The 18,376-nt window shown below is 38.1% G+C and overlaps 1 protein-coding gene across 1 annotated transcript; it reads right to left on the bottom strand.

Annotated features, from left to right (window-relative positions):
* Positions 1-313: 313 nt before the first annotated feature.
* LOC140228441 (uncharacterized) lies at positions 314-17,553 on the bottom strand. Its single transcript, XM_072308658.1, has 10 exons — positions 17,326-17,553; positions 12,881-13,127; positions 11,696-11,755; positions 10,852-10,924; positions 9,870-10,048; positions 9,169-9,408; positions 8,035-8,117; positions 7,070-7,287; positions 4,515-5,009; positions 314-2,007 (listed from the first exon to the last, which is right to left on the bottom strand). Exons 1-10 carry the CDS (start codon positions 17,492-17,494, stop codon positions 1,528-1,530), a joined length of 2,244 nt encoding a protein of 747 aa, XP_072164759.1. The 5' UTR covers positions 17,495-17,553; the 3' UTR covers positions 314-1,527.
* Positions 17,554-18,376: the final 823 nt, after the last annotated feature.

Here is an 18,376-nt window from a genome sequence, read left to right as displayed (position 1 = left end):
CTATCTCACTCCTTTCGATCTCTTTACCGTCTCTTGCGGTTCAATTTCTTTTTGAACGCTGTGCAATGGTCTGCATCTACTGGCACATGCTTGTGGTTTTAACTTCACAGGAGATTTTGCTTGACATCATCCAAATGCACATTAACGACAAACTGATTGCCAAGCATCATATATCAATGAAGTGGTGTGCATGTGTGTAGAACACTTCATATTTTTTGTTCGAATTGAATTCCTTGCACAAGACTATGACAAAAATTGAGTTGATATTACGCTTCATTTGTGCTTCAGTTGCCTCCTACATGTAGCTATTATAGCTGCACCAAGGAAGATTTGTAGACTGATTTCATGACAAAAGAAAGACAGGAGTGGTATTCATGAATTGATTAAAAAACAGACAAATGTAAAACTCATACATTAATACATGATACATACATATGAAAATCTACTATTTCACACAAATTGACATCACTGCCTTGCAAACACAGCATCTGCACATGTATACTGCCTTTGTAAAACTCACGTGGCACAATTTATGCCACTGTCTCCATGGCAAAAAGCCATTTTTTTTTTTTGCCAGCATATCACATCATTAACTTAAATCTGCCTCAAATTGCACTTGATCGTAACTAGATGATTTGATCTCTTTTGGCAAACACCTTTAACCCATCCAGTCCCGAGAACAAAATTTCTGTAGTTTGGTGCTTATCTTTTAATCAGAATTTTGGGTCTCTGCTGTTTCTGCTTCATAAGGAAAACAAACTGACAAAAACCTATTTCATAGTCTTTCTTTGTTGCTCAAAACATAATTGTTTGTCTTGGATTCAGAATTTTCAAACGCCTCTTAATTCCAAAAGTTATAAACTCATTCTTGAATGGCAACAGATTTCAGAAGACAGAAATTCATCTTTCTCTCACACAGTGGCAAACTTTTTGGTCATTTCTATATCTGATTTTGTGCAGATTTAAAGAATTCAACAAGTGAAATCTAAACTTTCTCATGTATGAGGGTAAAATTAAGACTTGCCAAAATGAAACTAGCAGTTATTACCTTGTCGTATGGATAGGGCACACAACGGCAAATGAAACAGTTAAGGAAGGAGACAGATATGGTACTGCAGTGAGGTAGGCTGGGCATTTCATTGTTGGTTGCTTTGGAGCATGAAAGAACAAGGGGCGGGACCAACATTTTTGGCAGACAAAAAAAAAGGTTCCTTGTCCAACTAAAACCCTTTTAGTAGACACTGCAATTGCCAATTCATTCATTCACCGTTTATGCTTTTTCAGCACCTAAATATTACCTTTAAAGAATTGTGCTAGTACAGGAAGAAATGCAAACATACTAAGAATATCCACGTCAAAGGTAAACATACATTGTACACACACAATTGCATAATTTATAGAATGAACAATATTTCTCATTGATATATAGAAATAGATATATATAATCATAACATAAGAAATCAATTCACTTTCATTTTCATTTTATATCATTCCTTTTGAAAATAGCATTCCCCAAAGCATCTCGTACTAGATGGAGAAACCTTGGTAGAGCTCCAGGGAGGTGTACGTCCTCCCGCCTAGCAAGAAGTTCCTGACATTGCGCAGTCTGTCGCTGGCTCTCATCTGAAAAAGAAACGGCTTGCGGGGGTACTCCTGCGCTGTCGTCACGCCCACCGAAATGTACGTCAGCTGGAAGTGGATGAGGAACAGCTCCCACACCACCGAGTACACGTTCATCCCATACAAGAGAGCAACCCACGTCTCATCCTGAAGTACGCGCATCACGAAAGATGTGACATCTCCAGCGTCCGAGTAAAAGGTGGAGAGATATAGATAGCCGTGAATCAGGAAGGTGGTGTGGGCCGTGACGGTGAGGAGGAGGAAGAGGACAAAGTTGCGGTGGTTTCGCTTGCCGACGCAGTTGAGGATGAAGAGACAGTGGTGGTCCAGGTTCTCCACACAGCGCTGGCAGAGACGACAGTGCTTGGTGAACGCTGGCCGCACAATCTAATTTCAAAGGAAAGAGAAGGATGAAACCTCATTTCATCATCTATTCATACACACCTGTGCAAATAAGACACTACTTGATTGTAATGCTATTTCAATTGATTAGGCCAAAGTACTTTGAAAACAATCCAGCGCAGGCAACTTTTCAAAGATTCTGCAGCCTAGACATTTTATTTATTTATTTATTTATTTATTTATTTATTTATTTATTTATTTATTTATTTATTTATTTATTTATTTATTTATTTATTTATTTATTTATTTATTTATTTATTTATTTATTTATTTATTTATTTACTTATTTATTTATTTATTTATTTATTTATTTATTTATTTATTTATTTATTTATTTATTTATTTATTTTATTTTTTACTAAAGGGCTATTTTCATAAGGTAAAGATTTAGACCTCCATTCACTTCGGTCATTTCCTGTACACATATCAGCAAGTACAACATTAAACCTTCACTGCCCATTGCAGTATGTGAAAGATTATGACTAAATAATAAAAACAAATCATACTCAAAGGATGTCTTTGAGAGGTCATGTAGTTCACGCCTGGAATCTTCTCTTCACACCAAATACTTTTTGTTAGGTTTCCCCTATGGCGGGTGATATAATCTACGATTAGAGTATCTGATAAAGTGTGAGTGCTCAAACATGCCAAACATCATGCAGTCTCAGGTCATCCCTTCTCACTCAGTAACACAACACATCTAGGTGGATACATCCATGCTCTTAATTGTCTGTAACTTGCACAGTTCATAAACACTCCATGCATTTTATATGGGATACATTCATTGGGTAACTATTCATTTTGATTAATAGTAGAATTTAAGGAGAAATGTGCAAGTTCAATGCACAGCATCATTTCAAAGTGTGAGGGCTTCAAACAAGAAGCATTCATACACATGCAGGAAGTCTCATGTTAGTATTAGCAGTAAAATGGTGCACATATTTCTTTGTAAAGTATTAAATGATATACATAGTAACTGCATTTGCCATATATTCAGGACTTTTTGTTAATTTCTAGAGTGGTTTAAAGGGGATGGCTAGTAACTGATCAGTGGGAATCAGTGGGAATTCTTGTGGGATTCATTTAAGAGTACATTATATATCTATTCTTGTGTGGAAATTATTTGCTTCAGAATGGTGTCATATTCAAGTAATGTGCAGTTTAATGTTTCCAGGCTAGCATGCCTGTAGAGTGATGGGGCATTAAACTGCACATTACTTGAATATGAGACCGTTCTGAAGCAAATAATTTTCAGACAACAATAGATATATAATGTACTCTTAAATGAATCCCACAAGGATTGGAACAATCATCCCCAGCATTCCCACTGATTCCCACTGATCAGTTACTAGCCATCCCCTGTAAGTGTGTGATTATGGAGTATAGCAACAGACGGTGAAATGTATGTGTACATGTCACATTCATGTTGGGATCACAGTTAACATTTTCATGCATTTTCAATTCCTGAATAGCATCAGACTTGCAAAATTCTCTAAAATAAAAACCCCACAAAATATATGCCCTTTGTAGTACGTTGTATATACAGGATTGGAAACATATTATGTAATTTTTCCATAGCAAGTCATGTCAGGGAGGGTCTTAGAAATAATTTAATTAAAACTCAATGAATGGGTACAGTAGCAGTTACTCTTAGAAGCAACTGGAAGATTTCTACAGCAATCACAGGGGATACATGATATTCAACTCTTTATTTTTATGCCTTTTTGGCAACTGTGAATTTCATGGGCAGTTTAAGCTGTAATTTGGCTTGAGATTTTCCAATAAGTATATTAAATCATCATCACCAGATGGCACTGTAGACAGAAATGGGGGGGGGGGGTGGAATTTGAACGGTCATGAAAAAGAAAGCTGATACTATAGGAATGTTCAACTGTAAACAGTCAGTATACATATAATCATCACGCTGTCTTAACATCTCCAGCATAGATAGTACTAGTAACACAGCAAACCAGGAGCTATGAAGGAACACGGGTACAGTTCTATCTCCACAATCATCTTAGGTTGGTATATAATGCTCATTTGCTTTTGTTTTAAAAGACAGCACTCATAAAATGGTTTTTCAGGGGAACAGCAAACAAAAACAAAGGAAAAAAAAGACATTAATGCAATTCCACCCAAAATTACATATCAAAAACAACAACAACAACACACACACACACACACACAAACAAATACACAAACAAAAACCAACAACTACCAGTACATGTGAGGTACATAGTGAAAAGATAAAGTGTAAATGCTTTCCAAGTATGTAAGAGTATATGTTAAGCAGCTTGAGGGGTCAAAGAACTGAAAAAAAAAAAGCAAACACAAATATACAAAAAGTTACACAAACACACAACTGCAATGACACAGCAATACATGTGAACTGGAATACACAGAAGAATGGCAATAGTGAAAGTTTTGTTTAAGTAAGACAATACTAACACAGGACAGATGTCTCCAGGAATACAATGTCTGTCTCCTCATACGCCGAAAACCTTCGGCTTGCTATCACTATATTTGGCATAGGGTGGCCGCCCCATCAAAAATGCTACAATATTCTTCAGCCTGACCCTCCGAGTGACGGGCAGGGAGGACAGTCTCGGAAGATTCCTCCTGGACCTTGAGATGACCTCAAAGGTGGTCAGTCCGTAGGAGACCACGTTGAGCTGGTAGCGGGACAGGTTGGCATTGCCTAGGAAGGAAATGGCATTGAGGGCGATGAGGGCGCAGACCCAGCCCTCGCCGTAGAAGATGGCCATCAGGAACGGCCACCACTCCAGCTGGGCGTAGCCCTGAAACAGGTAGAGGGCGGCATGGGCGACAAATGAGATGTGCATGAGGGTGGTGAGGAGGATGAAGATCACAAAATGGCGGTGGTTGCGCCCCCCGATGCAAGTGAGGAGGAACTGGCAATGGTGGTCAAAGCCGGTGACACAGCGCCTGCACATCCGACAGTGCTTGGCATCTTCCGGCATGATCAGCTGAGCATGGACACGGTGGCAGTGAAGGGGGTTAGGAGGAGGAGGAGGAGGAGTAGGAAAGGGAGAGAAAAAAAAAAACAGGTGGGAACTCTTTACCTACCTACCCTGTGAATGTCAATCCTGTACCATAGGTATTATATTTTCTTAGTATAGTGTAATAACTGAGTGTTAACTGTGTAATGGGTTGACATATTCTGTAACAGTATACATTTTCAATGCATACTCTGAAAATTAATTACCCGTACCCAAATTATTACCATCATGTATAAGTGATGTCCAGGCTGTTATGGCGACAGAAAATGTATTTATAGAATCAGCGTTACACAAGATAAACCAAGAGGATGGCATACCGAAAGTATCCAGTGGATATCCCAACCAGAAAAGTGTAACTACCAAAATGCTGATCATTCCATCCAAACAAGAGGAGGACAATGCTAGCTTTCATGCAAAGTAGCAACATTAAAAGCAAACAAATCGTTGCCTCTTACTGCCATATCGACACTACATATTTTGCTTGAAGAACTGAAAACTTGCACATTCTAAGCACGCTAAATCAATGTAAGAAAAGAAATCATTAGAAAAATATTGCACTATCTTTCACAAAGAAAACGATACTGACTGTCATAAACAAATACCATCTGGCAGCTCTGCACTTAAAACATGATAAACCAAACTGCAAACCATGCTGCCATGCACACGCCCATTAAGCACTCAGCTGCCGATGCAACAATGATACAGGATAGGATTGCACTGAGATATATCAGGGTTCGGCATTAGCGATGGCCCGAGGCCACCAAACTTCCAAAATGGTAATCTTTTGGCGGCCTGGTGCTTTTATTTCTATCCACTACTTCTTTTTTTTTTCCTGCCAACAAAATTTCAGATTTCAAGATTTTAGAGGCCTGAATGGGCCACCAGAGAAAAATGTAAGTGTTGAGCCCTGCATATATATATATATATATATATATATATATATATATATATATATATATATATATATATATATATATAATAATAAAAGGGCATTTATATTGTGCAGCTACTATAATAATATACTCTACTGCGCATTACAAAATGACATGCATACAAAAAAAAATTCAAACAGAAAATACATTACTTCAAGAGATGACTTTTTAACCTGACCCTAAACTCATTAATTGTAACTGCTTGTCTTACAAACAAAGGGAGATTATTCCATAATTTTGGTGCAGCGTACAAAAATGCCCTGTCACCAAGAGTAACTTTTGATTTCCCCGATGGATATTTCAATAATGTTTGATCCCGTGAACTTCGAAGATGATAAAATGTTTGAAATGATGTTTTTAACTCTACAAGTTCCTGTATGTACACTGGTGCTGTACAATGAATAGCTCTATATACAATTAGCAGTTTTAGATATGATTCTCTGCTTTACAGGCAATATATTTGTATGCAAACACATATTACATCCTCATCTCTTTTTCCATTCTGTATGTACGTGTCTGTACATACAATAGCTATGTAGGAAGAGTAATGTAACAAGTTTGTAGTAGACTGGATGGCATTTAATGAACACCAATTTCTCCTAGCCGCAAATGTATGCTCAACTAACAATGGACTAAAGCAACAGTGTAGTGTACATCAGCATGGCATCTCTTGATGAAAGCATGTCACATCCTTGTTTGTCAGACAGAAATGATAGAATCATCACAAGAGAAACAAAACACTGGACAAGACTATACTAACTTCTATTGCATAATGGAAAGTATGATGATGATATATTACTTGTGTAATGAGAGTTTTATTGAAACATTTGTATTTACATTCATGGAATAACCTGACCTCTGATTAGTTATCACTGACGTTGGATACATCCAAAAGACTACCTTATATGCAAATTTAAAAAAAAGAAGAGAGAGATATGTTCAATGCAAACATATACATACGCAAACACATGTACACTTGTATAAAAAGAGAAACAAATAACAAACAAGCATGTATTTTTCTTTCCAACAATAGCTTGTGCCTCTGCTTTGAAAGAGCTGGAGGAGTGGGAGAAAAATCTGAAATCTTATGCTTACTTCACACGTCACGCAGAAGGCTTCCGCTTTGCATTGTCCCTTGGCCACATCATTGATGGTCAGCACTGCCCCAGGTCCACCCCCTGAAGTGGCGGCGGTCTGGGAGACCTTGCAGGTGCCTGGGTCCTCGGTCAGTAGGCGGTAGTAGAGGGTCAGCATGACCAGCAGGGCTGGGAGGAGGATGAGGAGCTGAAGATTGACCGTGTGTGGCCAGAGCAGTGGACATCATAGTATGTCAAGGAAGTGAACTTTGACCTGGTAAGGGGTTGTGGGACCAATTAACTAATTTCTGTCACACAGGAAATGTTATCAGTGTCAAATTTGGGCTTTTATAACAAAAATCAACATCCAGAGGCTGTGTAGCACAAACCTTGCTCTGATTACCAATTCACCAAGATGTTTATATTTGTCCAAGATTTTGACAAAGGGAATTTATATCAGGTGTCTCTGATTAAACCCAAATCCCTCTGTCCATGAAAATATCTTACTTCATTGAGGACAGACTGATTTTGCTACAACACACATTTCCCATAGACACCTGCCTGAGTAAACTCTGGACTCGTCCTCAATGGGTTAAGATGAGTTGTGAAGAAACTATTTACAAGAAACTGCAAAAGAAGCCACATTATTCATTAAAGATGATTGGGGCCAACTATTCTCGCAGTATCAGTGTCACATAATCAAGTATGCCAATTCCAAGTACCTGAGTGATATCAACAGAGAGGATATTCTCATGCTTTATAAATGGGTATAACTTTCATCAACACTGTCCAAGTCAGCCTAAAATCTGATTTTTTTAAAAAGTGTCCCCTCCCCCCCCCCCACAAAAAAAAAGGGCAAAACAAAACAAACTGACTAGTTTTTCCCATGTTGGGACATTCCATTCACACAACTCTGAATTAGGAAAGGGTAAAATCACACTCTGTACTATTCTTTCATTCATTGCTGCACTTGCAAAAGGATATCTGGTAGCACTTTGTACACGTAGCAAATGATGGTGTGACTGATTCCTGCAGCGAAAGCCCCGGCCTGCACAGGATTTGCCCACCTGGAACAGAAATAAGAAAAAAAAACTATGCAGGTAAGAAGCTCTCCTCACTACTCTGTTGCTATTATTCATGTTCACTGTTCACCACTGTTTTTGTGGGGGGGGGGGGGGGTGGGGAGATCAATCCAACAGGCAATATAACCTACTTACACAGTTTAGAAACTCAAGTTTGAACAAGATCACTTCACTCATCAATATGCTGTCTTCACTGCTGGTATAAGTAAACTTTTTTTTTTTTTATTTCACCCAGTTCATTGTGACTGTGTAACCTCAGGACGTCTTGAGCATACGATTATAAAGCAAGCTCAAACATGACAAATTGCATGTACATCGTCAGTGCTATGTAATAATTTTATTTCCTTCTTTATTATTCTAATTCTGGTGGTGCCATTTTCACACACTTGGCCATTTCATGATGTGCAAAGCTCACATTTTTAATCAAACACAAGATCAGCAACATGGTGGGCTGAACATCTCATGCATGCTGCATATATGCTACCCTTATTCTTGCTACACACGATTGATGCTTCACGAAATGTCCTATATGTACACAAGCAAATATTCATGAGAAATCTCAGGAGATATAAAGTTGCTCTCTATCTGTGGAATTAATTTCCTTTTGGAAATGGCATGTCCAAGGTTCTCTGTTTTCAAAACTTCTGAACATTTACTTATATTTCCTGGTAATTATCCACAAATGCAAACTTCACGAAAATCAGAAATGGAAAGTTTTAATTGAGAAACTCACTAAAGTACTAAATAGTAATTTATAAAACAAATAGTGAAGACATGAAACTTAAAGTCTTTTTTTTTTGTCTTGCACTGATTGATTTTTAGCCAGAGAGCAACAGATATCTAGATTGCTTACACACTCAGAGATAGACATACATACAGACAGACACTTTGACAAACACATACATTTTTATGCCTCAAACATTCGTTTGCAACATATGATACTTACAGCCAATCACACTCACTGAGCCAAGACACCCGCAGTGGATGTCACCAAGACATCACAACTCATGAAAGCGACATATCTACATAGTAATACCTGCTGATGTGTGAGATTCTGTGGTGCTGGTTACTAACTAGGAAGACAAGAAAGGCAGTCAGAACTGAGATGGCAACACCGCTGTAGTCCCCCAACAGGGAACCAACAGCCACGATGGTAGCGAAGCCGGTAAACGGTCCACAGAGCAGCGAGTACCACGAGGAAAGTGGGCCTCGTGGTGGCAGGTGAGGGGCCCTGGACCTGGACCAGTAGGCAAGCTCCTTGTACAGGTACTGGTGGCTGAGGAGGGGAACAATCAGGGAAGGGTCAACAAGGTTACATCAGCCTGCTCTACTCTGAATACTATGGCTTCATCGACTGACAACCTTTATTTATCTCTCATTTCTTTTCATATCTCTACAAAAAAGCAATATATCCATCATAGGAGATCTTTTTTTCTTTTTCTTTTTTATTGAATAAAGAGCAGTTAGACAAAGAAATACCACCGTATGAATTAACTTTTCATATGATTACAGATGATGATGTTTATACCGCTGCAGCTAATGCCGCTACTATTTACAATGAACTACCAGTACTAATATAATCATTATTACTACTACTAGTACCAGGTGCCATGAAATGCTTTCTTATGTGAGGATCATCCTCGCTTCAGGATACATAACATAAATATGGGGGGGGGGGGTGCGACTCTGCATTGTTTTGGGGCTGGTGCACTCGTGGTACAAAGCAAATCTTCTTACGCCAAAGACCTGCCCTCCTTCAGTATGTCCAGTGGTGTCTTGCCCTCCTTGTTGGGGGCAAGGAGGGTCTTACAGTTGCTCATTTCTAGGAGAGTCCAGCACGTCTCTGACAGGGCATTGAGGGCCGCTATGTGGATCGGGAGGTTGCCATAGTTGTCCTTCCACATCACATCTGACCTCTGTATAAAAAGAAACGACCGGGCAATTTATTTTGTGCTCAGCTCGTGAATGGAGCATCGATGTTACAAAATACCCTTTACTGGATTCACAATCTCCATCCTAGCATACATTTCATTGCATGGTTTGCAACATCGATCCACTTTTGATCTTAAATTAGCTTCTGTTTTTATCTTTTTAAGTTGTTTAGCAAAAAAGATTAAAAATACCAATAGTAAAAGATATGACATTCTCATTAACATAACACTGATGGTGATATCAATCATCCAAATAGTTTCATGATAATCACAATATACAATGTCATGAATCAATGAAAATACATCTTCAGATTTCTTTGCTTAAGGCATAAAGATAAAGTCCAAAATATTTTCCCCCTTAGACAGTCTGTATCTGATGACTTAATAGTACATTAATGGTACAAGATCCTGACTGCCACATACTGGATTGCACCATACTGGATTATATGCACTACAAAATGCAAAATTAGAGACAAAGTGTAATTTTGATTAAGTGCTTAGACTGCAATGTCTTTATAATAAATAGTGCATGATATAGCCTGCATCATATTTTAATGTGAATATCAGAGAGCATTTATAACACCAAGTCCCCTACAAAGATTCATAACATGGCCTATCTGTGCACTATAAAGACAAAAATAATGCCACATGGTGTCAACTCAACCAACCAAAAACATGTCATGAACACACTACACAGACAGAATAAACTATCATCCCCATAATAAGGGATCTTTCTGTACCATCTCTGCTGCTAGGAAACGTGGCAGCACAGAATCATGTTTTCTCACCCCTTTTCTCAGCAGGTACTTGACAGCGTCTTGGAATCCTTGTAAGCATGTTACATGCAGCGGTGTCTGTCCACTGTACATAAGACAATTGAGCAGTAAACATCTTGGTGTTGTGAATCGTGTATCCATGGCATTGAGCAGAATTTGTTCTCATTCAAAATATTTTGCATTGACCTACCTTTTTTCCTTATGATTCAGTTCAAGATGTTTCAATGGTATCAGATTGTGAATATTTTCCTCAGAAGAGAGAAAGTTGTGTTCTCCATTAAAAAGGAAAACATGAAATGACAGCTTCTCAGGAAAAGTTTGTGGTTCATGATGAACCGGAAACTTCTTGCCACATTATTCACACCACCATGCAGCTGTGGTTATTTTGATAATTATAGAAGATGTACAAGGCAAACGAAACCCAGATCAATAGCAAGACAACTTATTAAATGCATCCTAAAGACTGAAATGATAAAATTGTAAAAGAATGTTACATTATGCTGAACTGTTTGCAAGAGTTCTCTGGTCTTCCACTGTTCTCCTGCTGTTCACCAAATGCAATTAAAACAATGACAACAATAAAACTTTGGAAACACCTTGCATATATGATCCTGAGGGGTGATGAGACATTTGCTCTCTTGCAACAAGTGCTCTGGCCTTATCTTCTCCAAGGACTTTGAGTTAGGGTTAGGGTTGTGATAGGGTTCTAGGTTTAGAGTGATGTGAGGAATAGGATTAGGGATAGGGTTATGCTTGTGGGTAGAACTTATGTTTGGCTTAGAGTGCAGATATTCCATGGGAGCAATTGTCGCTGGAGCAAATGTCGTGAAACCCTCAGGAGAAAAATGATACTCACTGTTTGTCTCGGTCTTCGAAGGTGATTCCTTGCACTTCAGAGAGGTAATGAAGGGTTTGGCTGTCAAATACAAAGAAACAGAGGAAAGGGAAGCAACTGTACATTTAGTGAAATCTTTCAATGTTTGGAAGAAGTTAATGACCACACTGTTTGCACAGACCACCATGAATCTCTGGACTATCTTAAAACCTGGTCATTGAGGAAAGGAAGAGAAATGCAAGGAATGACAATAGTGCAGGTGATTATACGAAGATCCACTATGTTCTTGTATTGAATATACTCCTCAATGTGTAGCAAATCATCCCTTATATAGAGCCATATTAATGAGACCAAATAGATTAACACATACTCATACTGGATACTTAGCCAGACCAGACACTGTGCAAAGCATGTCATCGCTATTTATACAGCGACTGGGCTGTGTATAGTTAAGTGGATACTAAGTCCGTGTATGGACTGCTCTTTCTTCCCATTTTCACATGACACTTGGGAGTACATGAACACTTACTAAGAAATCCTGATGCAGTATATCTATGCCCATACCCTCATCAAGATGCCACTTTCTGGTATGTCAAGCCTTCATTAAATAAAAAGTTGACTTTGTTTTAGTTTGAATAGCTCCATAATGACACCAAATAAACCGGACCTTCAATGATTAAATGTTTGAATGAAATTTGAACAGTCTCACTTGGTAAAGTTCCGTCATAACACCAGCACTAAGACTTCATAAGTTCATTGTGAGGAAGTAATGGCACTGTTTCAATTCAAAACAAAAACTGAGGTTTGTGTGTAGTTTTTTTAATTAGACAGAAAGATCAGTCTGTATTTATCATCAAAGATTATATGAATGGATGTGTATGGATGAGAACCCAGTGCATAGAGTAAAGCTCAAGTCTACCACAGGAACTAAGAGAGAGAAAAGGGCTTATTCCTTCACCCTCTCCTGGTAACTTTGGCTTAGCTAAATTTTGTTGAACAATGAGATAACATTGCCCGGCTTGTGGAGCAACTGGGTGACTGAGCTTGATTTTGGACACTACGAAGAGTGTCAGATTATCAAACTCCTTTGAACAGACAGATTTTTATATTTTTCTTCTTCTTTTTTTCTTAATAAAAACCAAACAAACAAGAAACAGCAAGTGTGGGTCTATCAAAAATTGACTAACAAACACTGACTACACTTACACACTTCCCCCAGCTGCAGCATGGTGAACAGCCTTGCGTCCCTGGTGGTCTACGATGTCCAAATCGGCTCCTGCCTCGATCATGGTGGCAATATTTGCCGAGTTTCCACGCTTGCAGGCGTACATGAGAGGCGTTTCGCCATAATCGTTAAGTGCATTGATGTCTCCTCCGTGTTCCAACAGCAACGAGATAATCGCAGGGTCACCTCTCAGCGCTGCTCTGTGCATTGGTGTAAAGCCATGCCAACCTATAAAATAACATATTAAAAAAGGTCACTTGTAATTAACCACAATGGGGAAAAGCATGTCATGGATACAGAGAAATTTCATTCTAACAATTAGCAGGCCTGGAGAGGCATGAACACAAGTACACTCTGTCTGCTTAAAGGTACAAGTTAAAAAATAACAAATAAATCATATTCATCTGATCTGGCAGATAGATTAGAAAGACTGATTTTCAGTTGAGAACACAATAGATGTTAACTCAAGAGCCTCATTGCATTCTTGTTCTAATCTCACTTCCTCCATCTCACTTGACTTCACACAAATGGTTTAACTGTGCAATCGCATACTCGTCAATTGAATTTGCTAGGGTGTGAAATAACCGACACAGCAAGTAGACTATACATTCACAATAAAATTTTAGGACCTATCAAAATCCACACTGACATGTAAATGTTGACCTACAAATGTACAATAGACAAGGTAGAAAACAGTGGCTAGTATTACCCTCAGTACAAGTACATTGTAAATATCTATCTTGTGAATTCAATTGGGATTATCTTGGATGAGTTTATTCCTTGTCCTGATCTGACAAGTATAGTAGGTGTCCAACAAATCAACACTGTCGAATGTCATATTAGTTGGTGACTTCAATGTGAATTTAATACCAACAAGTTTAGATGGTAAAGCTGTTGAATTATTGACCTCCCTGGAGAGCATAGGTTTACATCAAATAATCGCATCTCCCACCAGAGTGACTAGGGACAGCTCAACCCTTATTGATCACATATATACCAACATCTCTTAATTCAGAATGCACTCAGGGATCATAGAAACTGATTTATGCGATCATTTTCCTGTATTTGTCATTTTTGAACATTTTTCCAGTGAAAGCAAGAAAAGCCCAACTAAAAAGACTATACGGTCATATAGAAACTATGATGCTGCTTCATTCTGTGAGGATTTGGGCAAAGTAGAATGGAGTAAAGTTTATAGATGTAGTGATGTTAACATTGCTTACTTGACATTTTATCAATTTCTGAAAGACATATGTGACAAGCATGCGCCGATTCAAAATGTTTTTATAAGCAAAAAGAGAAACTCCCCTAGAAAACCATGGGTGATAAGTTATATAAGGCATGCAAGGCAGTAAACTTTGAAGGAATTCATACCGCAAAGTATAAAAGATACAGAAATACTCTTGGAACTGTTTTGAAAAATGCAAATAGAATGTATTACAGTAATTTATTTCATGAGCATAAGAATGATACCAGCAAAACCTGGAAAACCATCAATGAATTACTGAATGGCGGAAATAGAGGTAAAAAGAATACTGAAGTGGATAAATTGGTAACAAATACTGATGGAGTAGAAAGGATTATCACAACAGAAAAAGATATAGCCGAGACCTTCAATGACTTTTTCGTGAACATTGGCCCAAAGTTAGCAGAAGTGATTCCAGCAGAGAGTGGAAATCATATGGAATATCTCTCATTGAGAAATGAAAAATCATTATGTTGGGCACCAGTTACACCTGGGGAAATCTGCAATTACTTCCAGGCATTGGATAAAAGGAAAGCACATGGTTTTGACAATATACCAATACGTTTGCTAAAGGACTCAGCGCATCTAATTTCTGAGCCACTGGCTTATATCTTCAATTTGTCACTCGAAAATGGAGTTTTCCCAGATGCTCTGAAAATTGCAAAAGTTACTCCAATTTACAAGAAAGGTTCTAGGGAAGAACCGGGCAATTACAGACAAATTTCAGTATTGCCAGTAATTGCTAAGATTTTTGAAAAAATTGTCAACGAGCGGTTGGTGGATTTTTTGGACGCACACAGTATTTTATACAAACATCAATACGGTTTCCGTAAAAAATACAGTACTAAGCTCTCTGTAATCAACCTTGTGAATTCACTTCTAACGTCTATCGATAAAGGTAAACACACTATTGGTGTATTCATTGATTTCCAAAAGGCCTTCGACACAATAAACCACAAGATCCTCTTAAGCAAGTTGAGTTTTTACGGCATTCGCGGCAAACCTTTACAATGGTTTCAGAGTTATCTTGCGAATCGATCACAAGCAATATGTTACAAGGAAACAGTCAGTAGTCCGAATACCTTAAAGTGTGGTGTACCACAAGGATCAGTTCTCGGGCCAACGCTCTTCTTAATATATATAAACGACCTGCCAAATTCAACTTCATTTTTTAATTTTAGACTATTTGCCGACGATTCAAATATATTTCATACATTCAATGTTGGCCAGAGGGAAGTTGACATGGGGATTATCAATCTGCATTTAAGGAAAATTCAAGACTGGTGCAATTCTAATAAAGTGACAATTAATTTGAAAAAAAAAAACAAATTATATGATTATAAAAAGTAAAAAATGGGAAGTTACAGTAAAAGGAACAATGAAACTATCAGATAATGTCATTAGTAGAGTGAATGAGGCATCTTTTGTTGGAATATGCATTGATAGTCATTTGACTTGGAAAAGTCACATACAAGCTGTAAATAAATGTGTAAGACGGAAGGTTGGTATTCTGTTTAAATTACGACACTGTGTCCCCCAACATACACTTATTCTACTTTACAAATCCTTTATCCAGTCCAACATAACATATGGAATTGAAGTGTGGGGGAGTACATGCAAATCTTATCTAAACTGCCTTCGTCTTAGTCAGAAAATGGCCATGCGAGCTCTCACTTTCAGTCCACTCAGAACACCTTCTGATCCCCTATTTCAAAAACTGGGAGTAATGGATATATTTGAACTGCATAAACTTTACATCTGTACATTTATATTTGATTTATCAAAGGGAAATATGCCACATGATTTAGTAGAATATTGTCAAAACACCCAACATTCTTATTCAACAAGGGGGAAAAAAGGCTTGCTTTATCTACCAAAATGCAAAACTATGTATGGCCAACTCTCACTTTCTTATATAGGAGTGAAATTGTGGAATGCTTTGCCAAACAAATTAAGGAGTATTAATACCAGGAAAAATTTCCGTAGTAATTTAGCAAAACACATTAAATTTGTATAGACAATGGTACTACAAATCAATAATGTTATAACAGTATTTTTTTAATGTATTTCGATAGTTAATTATGTAATACGTGTTTAAAAGGACCAACACCTACTAGCACCTGTGCTACCTCTTGGTTCTTTTAGCAACCTCATTGTGTACAACATTGCCATATGTAGCTCTTTTTAGATTAATAGTTTTAGATTACATAATCATTTATCAATTATAAATTATAGATTATGTTCAATATGTTTTGTTTAGATCGATTAGACAGTAACATGTGCTATGTATTGATATTGATGTATAAACATGTATTCAAACTTTCCTGTACACGTATATGTTGTTGTTATAAATAAACTCAAACTCAAACTCAAACTCAACTGTCCATTGAAATTGAAACCCCTCTATTTATAGCACTGCGCGTAAAGAACAAACTTTCATGCATGAGACTATAATAGGTGCAGTGGTTTTATATTTTTACTGGGGATTTGATGACGTCAAAATATTTCTGAAAAAAAAGATCATGAATAAAAATAGCAAAACAATGATAGTAATATATTGATACTGTAGATTATAAATGGCACATAGGAAAAGCATTATGTACGTGCATTTCACACAAATTGCCAATAGAGGGTAGGGGTGTTGATTTCAAAACATGGTGCAACCGAGCGCGTCATAAAGAACCCAAGAGTTTGAAGCAGTCATCTATGGGTACGGTACAACAAATCACATTTTCAATGCACGCTTGTGAATTCAGAGTATGTTCTTCACATGTGAGTAAAATTTCAGGCAAATTGTGAGACAGTTTAGGCATCTATTGACAGAAAAACATTCGGGTGTCGATGTGTTGGACATCCAACCATACCGGGTACATGACTGTCAAAGTGTCAAATAGGGTCAAGACTAGACTACCGCAAGTAGAATTTAATACAGGGGCGTATTCATGTATTCCATTGAGGGCGGTGCCTTTACAAAATTGAATTGTTTCTTTTTCTTTCTTTTGTTTAAATAATGTCAAAGCTGGAGGCAGGGGCGCCCAACCTCCATCCCCACCTGGCTCAGCTCCGCTACTATTCCGTTTTAGAATCTATAAAAAAGATAGTAAGAAATTAATACAAAAAAATTAAGAGTAAAATGTAGACTACAATTATTCTACTGTAATGTTGAACAGGCTCACAAACCTTTCTCGTGAATTCCACCGGGATTAGCTTGGATGACTTGAACGATGTGCTCGTATCTCCAGTTGTTCTGGATAGCATCTACCAGTTTAATTGTTGAGAAATTAGGTCCTTGGTCTTGGCTCTGGGCCGAAGACATGTACGGCGAGGCAAACGGTGCGAAATCAGACATATTCGGAACCAAACTTTGACTCTTTTACTGGTTAGAGAGTCGAGTGCTTGTAGAACCAGAAACCTCATCAGCTAGCTCATCAGGCTCTAGATCCTCCTTCAAACATTTGAAAGAGGAAGTCTAGCGCAGATGTAGCCCCGGAGACCGCCGCCTGCGCACACTACGTTGTACGTTGGGGCTGCTGGTCGCAGTTAGCGTAGGCTAGATGCAGAGTTCTGTCACTTCAAAGTTGTTGGTAGCGCTGATTGACGCAGAAGACCCTGCCGCATTAACTTCATTGATTTAGCACGCATTACAGATGAGATCGATGACGATATTTAGAACCCTGTAATCTGTACTAGAGTAGACGGAAAACCGTTAGACATTTTCCTCCTCGTGAGATCCCTGGCCTTGCCTTGGCCTTGTTGACTTGATAAAATGATCGAGGCGCTAGGCGCGGCGGCTGCTATCCATAGGGATGCCGCAGGGCGCAGTTGGTGTACATTTGTTGTACATGCCTTATGGCTCGCTAGCAAGGTTCGGTCTGCTGTGGGAGACGGCGTGCCACAGTCTTTTTTCAGACAAATTGGGGGTCTACCGATAATTACAAAATTGTGTAATTTTAAATAGAATATACTTAGATCCCAATGAATTATAAAGTATAGATTTTTAAAGATAATATTATTCATATCAAGTCATAATAAAGATTAAATTAACAGAAAAGTTATGGTCAACATTGTCCATTTTTACTATTTCACTAAAAAAATCTTGTGTTAGGCTATGTGGCGCATGTAGCCTACACATCAAAATACTGTAGAAGCGCACACACGTAGTGTATGTAGGTACACGCTACGCTTTCTCTATATAGCATGTGCTGTGTGTACTCTTTGGTGTGAATGCAAG

Source organism: Diadema setosum, chromosome 5, assembly GCF_964275005.1.
Source record: "Diadema setosum chromosome 5, eeDiaSeto1, whole genome shotgun sequence".
NCBI lineage: Eukaryota > Metazoa > Echinodermata > Echinoidea > Diadematoida > Diadematidae > Diadema > Diadema setosum.
This window is presented reverse-complemented; position numbering and strand designations above follow the sequence as displayed.